Here is a 6000-nt window from a genome sequence, read left to right on the forward strand (position 1 = left end):
TAAACAAATCTGTTCCTTAGCAAGTTCTGGCACATCTTGTTTGCAATTTCTACATAACATTACAGGCCTTAAAAAATATCAGATCATTGTATGAATTTTCCACTCAAATAAGCTATTCATTAAACTTTCAAAACTCCAGGAACTCCCACAGCCAACCCAAAACTCTCATTAAGCTACTTTGAAGAAGCATGCTTTGATTTAAGAGCACCAAACAGGATATCCTTAAAAATAAACTTCTTTGACATTACACCTTTTACCTTTACAAAATTCTAAAAGCACTTTGAAGAAAGCCATTCTACAAACCCTATCTTAGAATGATTTAAAGTTTTCTCCTTAACTAGCTTATCAATTACTAAGCCTACTTTCCCATAAAACTTGTTAAAATTTAGGAAGCATACTTTCCTCAATCTTGGGAATTTCTTAATAGCATCAACAGGGAAAAGGATCAACCACTACTTGTAAATTTTAATACCATATATCTTCACCAGTCCACAATCTGCTAAACATCTTTTTATTTTCCATACTTGATCGCCATTTCCCGCATTAGCGAGGTAGCTCCAGGAACAAACGAAGAAAAGGCTTCATCCTTTCCATGGTTTACCTTGTGTGCCCTTGTTCAGTTTTGACAGCACATCAACCCTTGTACACCACATCCTTCAAATTCACTCTATCCTGTGCATGCCTTTCACTCTCCTCCATGTTCAGGCCCCAATCACTCAAAATCATCTTTACTCCATCCTTCCATCTCCAATTTGGTCTCCAATTCACTTTGTTCCCTCCTCTTCTGACATATACATCTTTTCTGTCAACCTTTCCTCAAACTTTGTCCAAACCATACAAGCACACCCTCTTCAGTTCCCTCAACCAATCTCTTATCAATACCACACTTCTCTCTTACCCTTTCATTACTTACTTGATCAAACCACCTCACACAACACACTGTCCTCAAACATTCAATTTCCAACAAATTTACCCTCCTTCACACAGCCTTATCTACAGCCCATGCCTCACATCCATATAATAATGCAGGGACTACCATACCCTGAAAAACCATTTTTTCCCTTCAAGATAAAGATATCTCTTTTCTCATTCTTCAGCACTCTTAATATGAAGATGAAAGCAGTAAAAAATATACAAACTGAATAAAGAGTTGGTTCTAGTCATTCAAAGCAGAATTATTACAGAGTCAACGAAAGTTATCCATTTGTCCTTGCCAATAACAATTGCAAATAAACATAAAAAGAGGAAAAACAAAGAGTTTATCATTCAGTCTTCATTTTCTTACCTTAAAACTAAAATAATAACAGTAATAATAATAATAATAGCAATAATAATAATAATAACAATAATAATAATAATAATATAATATAGTACAATTAGGTCAATGAAGCCCTATCATCATATGGACTTCTATCATTATGCTGTATAGGTCCTTACCTTAAGTTCTATTTCAAGTTGTTTTTCAAGGGATACTAATCTCTGGTCGAAGGAGGAGATGGATATAGGCTCCATGGATTTTTCTTGCGTGTCAGTCGCCATCGGAGATAACGGAGGGTCTGAAAATATTATGGACCTGTCAGTAGTGAAATGAGCGGCAGAACAACAATGATAGCAGTAACAATGATAGTAGCAGTGATTATAGCATAAAATATGACACAAACTTTAGCTACATACTACAAATTACAGAGAAGGTCTGTATGAACTTCATACATAAGAAATCCTTCATGCAACAAGAAGAAAATGAATGTCAGATCTGTGATATCTAAATACATTACCAACTTGAAGGTATTACTTATTAACACTGTATTGGCATAAAGAATGACTACACAATTACACACAATATAAGGAGTTACCTTTGCCAGCATTCCTCACTCTATGATACAGACCTGAGTAAATAAACATTCACATCTGAACATTAATCAGGGTTGACATAAACCTACAAGTACAATACAAAGAAATAAGAGTGGGACAGCACAGTAACAGTTTTGGGCTGGTGTCTGGTAACATCATCAGACTTTAAGGCACTACTGGTGTTTGATAAGGAAGCAGAGTTAAGGAGATTGGTCAACATCACCTGAGACTTTGTGGTACTACTGGTGTCTGATAAAACAGCAAAGTTACGGAGTCTGGTAAACATCATCCGAGACTTTGTGGCACTACTGGTGTCTGACAAAACAGCAAAGCTACAGAGTCTGGGTAACATCACCTAAGGCTTTGTGGTACTACTGGTGTCTGATAAAACAGCAAAGTTACAGAGTCTGGGTAACATCACCCAAGACTTTGTGGTACTACTGGTGTTTGATAAGAGAGCAGAATTAAGGAATCAAACTATCTAATACAATATGGCTGTACTTAAGGTTTAAAAAAAACTATTCATGCAATGTTTTCATTACATACATAGTGTAGTAGCTATTCAAAGAGGATGTTTCTATAACTTAATAAAATAATTAAGCTAAAAAGGTAAATCATACATCAAACATTCATTTAACACTATTACGAAATAATGGTAAGTACCTGTGAATATCTCAAAGCAAAGTAGTTCATACAGTTTTACAAAATACTGCACTTTTTCCATTCAAGCATTCTCTGCCCCACAAAATATAATCAGATTATATAACACGTCAAATATCCTTGTCAATCCGAATGCAAGCTATAATCAATACACTGTCATCAACTGGAATTACATGAGTTGATAACACAGATATACACATAAAGTAAAAAATAGTTTTAATGATACATACAGCGTAACAATATGTGCAACAAACATACCAAATATTTTTCACAGCAACAAATGGAAAAAAATAAAACAAAAATAAAAGATACCAAGGTTCATTCTTCACTCTCTGCAGGAGCAGTACTTGCTCTTTCTGGAAAATTAGATATACTATTTTGATACAGGTCACATAAGCAACTATTTACTGAAAAAACTCTCTACCAAGACAATTCAAACAAAAGTCTATAAAACTGCCAACCATAAAAGCACCAACACTCACACATATCCTTTATCAACTTCTGTTGTTTTCCATTCACTAAACTTTGGCTCACAATGATAATTTTTTGGCTCAATTATCTGTGCAAGTCAGACTGACAGCTTACCTATCCAAAGAAAAGATGGGTGCCGTGAGACGTCTCAAGAGTGCACTGAAACTTGAAAGACCACTTTTTGAAGTATCTTTTACCAATCATCACAAAGACTACAAAATAGTATATAGCATAATGATACTGGAATTTTACAATTATACTCATCAGAATCAAGCAGCATTCTATCCTAAAACACAAAATTTCTTGTCACACATAAGACTTAACAAAACCTAACTCACACACAACTCATTCTTCCTGAACAGAGATTTTCCAGTGGTGAGAGCTATGCAATTTGTTAAAAATGGTAGGAGCAAAATACTGATATATATTAGTTAGCAACACTAAACAGGAGCATTAGGCAGAAGCTGTAGGTAGGAACATTAGGAAGGAAGAAGTGGTAGGTTGGAACATTAGGCAAAGAACATCAGGCAGGCTCATTCAGTTGAAACAGTCAGGAGGAACATTAGGTATAAGCCTCTGAAAACACTGCAGTAGCATTACCCTCCACCAGTGGCCTGTTAAGGGTGAGGCACTAAAGGCTAAGAAATGGTAGTGAAGTTATGGAGACACTTTTGCCATGGCCAACCCCTTTGAGGGAGCTCCCAAAGGGAATAGATAATAGATAGAAAGATGGTGCAGCAGTTAGCGTTCCTGACCATGATGCATTCACGGACTGCCCAGGGTCAAGCACATAGGTTCGAATCCTGGTTATAGCAGTCGGTCCACAGTCAACCCAACTGTTCATCCACCCCTTAGCATTGGTTGATAAAATGGGTACCTGACTCAGGCTAGGGTAATACATTATATATATAATATAATATTACATAATAATTACATATATATATAATTAATGGGATGGTCTTGATTAGGGCCTCAGCTGCCTGTGCCATCTCAGAAAAAAAGAAAAATATATGGCATAATTAACTCAATGTCAGGGTCTAACTATCTTGCTTCTCATAAGACGCTTCCTCTATTGAATGCCATGTCAACAATGCCGAGGGTAACAAGTAATGACGCTCCATTTCCTCCTCCGTCTGGGGACAAGCCCTTTGTTCATGCATACCTCCAGTGCTCAAAAAAGGGGAGGTGAAGCTATTCACTCAAAAGATGGTAGGGTGTTCAAAAGTCTGTATTGTTGGAATAAGCAGCATCCATCAAAAATTTATGACAGGAAATTAGGTCTGCCTTTCTTGCTGTCCAAAGGATCTAAAGGGAAAAGGGGCTTTCCATCAAAAGGAATGTTTGATGAAATAATTTCTTATGAAGGGATTTCTTTCTGATGTAATTCCTGCTGTAGCAATGATACAAAAGTAAATATATTGTAACAGAGAATATAATAAACTCTTAAACTAAAATGTGTCCAGAGTAAAAAGTACTTTCTGTACACTGGGTAGGAGTTCTTTTACAGTGTGAACTAGTCTGTAGAACTTATATACTGCATAAGTGAATCTTTTATGGATTGTATCTATCAAGGGTTCTGGGAGATTCAAAAGGAGTGGGGGGTCTTTCAAGGAACAGAGGGTTTAAAATGGGGAGGAGGGCCCAGATAATGAAGGGGTTCTGAAGGTGGAATGGAGTTTCAGTGGGAAAAGGAATCCAAAAGATAATGGGAGGATTAACTAATTTAAGTAAAACAGCCTTAAATGGTAAAATGGATCTGATGAGTACAGGAGGCCAAAAAAGTAGCAAAAACCAAAACCATTTTTAAAATGAGCCTCAAAAAGTAGATAAAGCCCAAAAAGTGGAAGTATCGAACATGTGAGGGGAAATGGTGTTAATTTAGAAATATTCTATGAGAAAAAATCAATAATCTAATAAGAAAATAAATGGTAAAAAGCCCAACAAAGTGATATTAAACTAAAGGCAACATTCTTCCAGACTAGTAAGCTGGCCATCAACTCATCAAATCTAAATAAATGAAAAACATCGTTGTTGTTTTTTATACAGCTTAATTACATCATTATTAAGCTTAAATATACTTTCTGAACCTCAAGAACATGGAAAATCACAATACAGACAACTGTGCATAGCCATGTTTAATTCCTACTTTTTTTTCTGATATCCCCTAAAATTTTAAGGCCACTTACATGGTAATCACACCAACTGAAGTTTACCACCAAACCTCTTATGAAGAGAATATTGGAAAAGCAACAATGGCTAACATCAACTTGGCAACTGATACCATATATCAAAAATAAAAGCAAGTAAAAGAATTGTATTGAAGCTGCCGTAAAACAGACAATACATACCCTCTTAAAGACAATTTACCAACTTTAATTAATACCGAAGTCAAGTACAGAGACAACAGAACACAGAAAAGCTTATTTTCTCTGCCTTTTACTTCATCATATGCAATGCACATACACAGTACTTTCCACCCTTTTCTTTTATATCTAACTGCCTTTTCTGCTTCAGTAAGGCTACGGCCGGTACAAATGAACAATGGCCTCTATCTTTATTTGTCATGCAGAATGTACATTATGTACGTACCCAAAACACACCGTACCATCCACACACACACACACACAAGCCCAAAAGACTAATTCAGGCAATTACCTTGACTGCTTCATATACCCTGGTTCATTCCCGATGACAGCATGTCACCCCCCTACACCTACATACACACCCTGCATTCATCGGATAGGGAGGGTGGTGGAAGAAAAGAAAAAACTACAAGTGGCGTGGCTGGGGGATCATTTACAAACAAGCTGACTCGTGCCCTAGGACTCCCTAGAGGATATCCTGTCTCACTCCTAGGCTACAGCACACTCCTCATACCTCGTAAGGTACCTCCTGATAACGACGCATCCCCCCAACCCACCCCCAAGTTAAAGAAACCGTACCTGATGATGAGGGAAAACATTACCTTATCCTGGGGAGCAGTCACCTCATGCCATGCTAGAGAAATGTCACCTCATG

General features: G+C 36.8%; 1 protein-coding gene across 3 annotated transcripts in view; it reads right to left on the reverse strand.

The window, feature by feature from the left end:
• Positions 1 to 6000, reverse strand: part of Pkn (serine/threonine-protein kinase N) — a 418274-nt gene that overhangs the window by 282776 nt on the left and 129498 nt on the right. For all 3 annotated transcript variants that reach the window (XM_071661071.1, XM_071661070.1, XM_071661072.1), the window contains one exon: positions 1438 to 1556. In XM_071661071.1, coding sequence (XP_071517172.1) covers positions 1438 to 1556 — 119 coding nt within the window. The remainder of the gene's footprint in view (positions 1 to 1437; positions 1557 to 6000) is intronic.

This window comes from Panulirus ornatus, chromosome 73, assembly GCF_036320965.1.
Source record: "Panulirus ornatus isolate Po-2019 chromosome 73, ASM3632096v1, whole genome shotgun sequence".
Classification (NCBI taxonomy): Eukaryota; Metazoa; Arthropoda; class Malacostraca; order Decapoda; family Palinuridae; genus Panulirus; species Panulirus ornatus.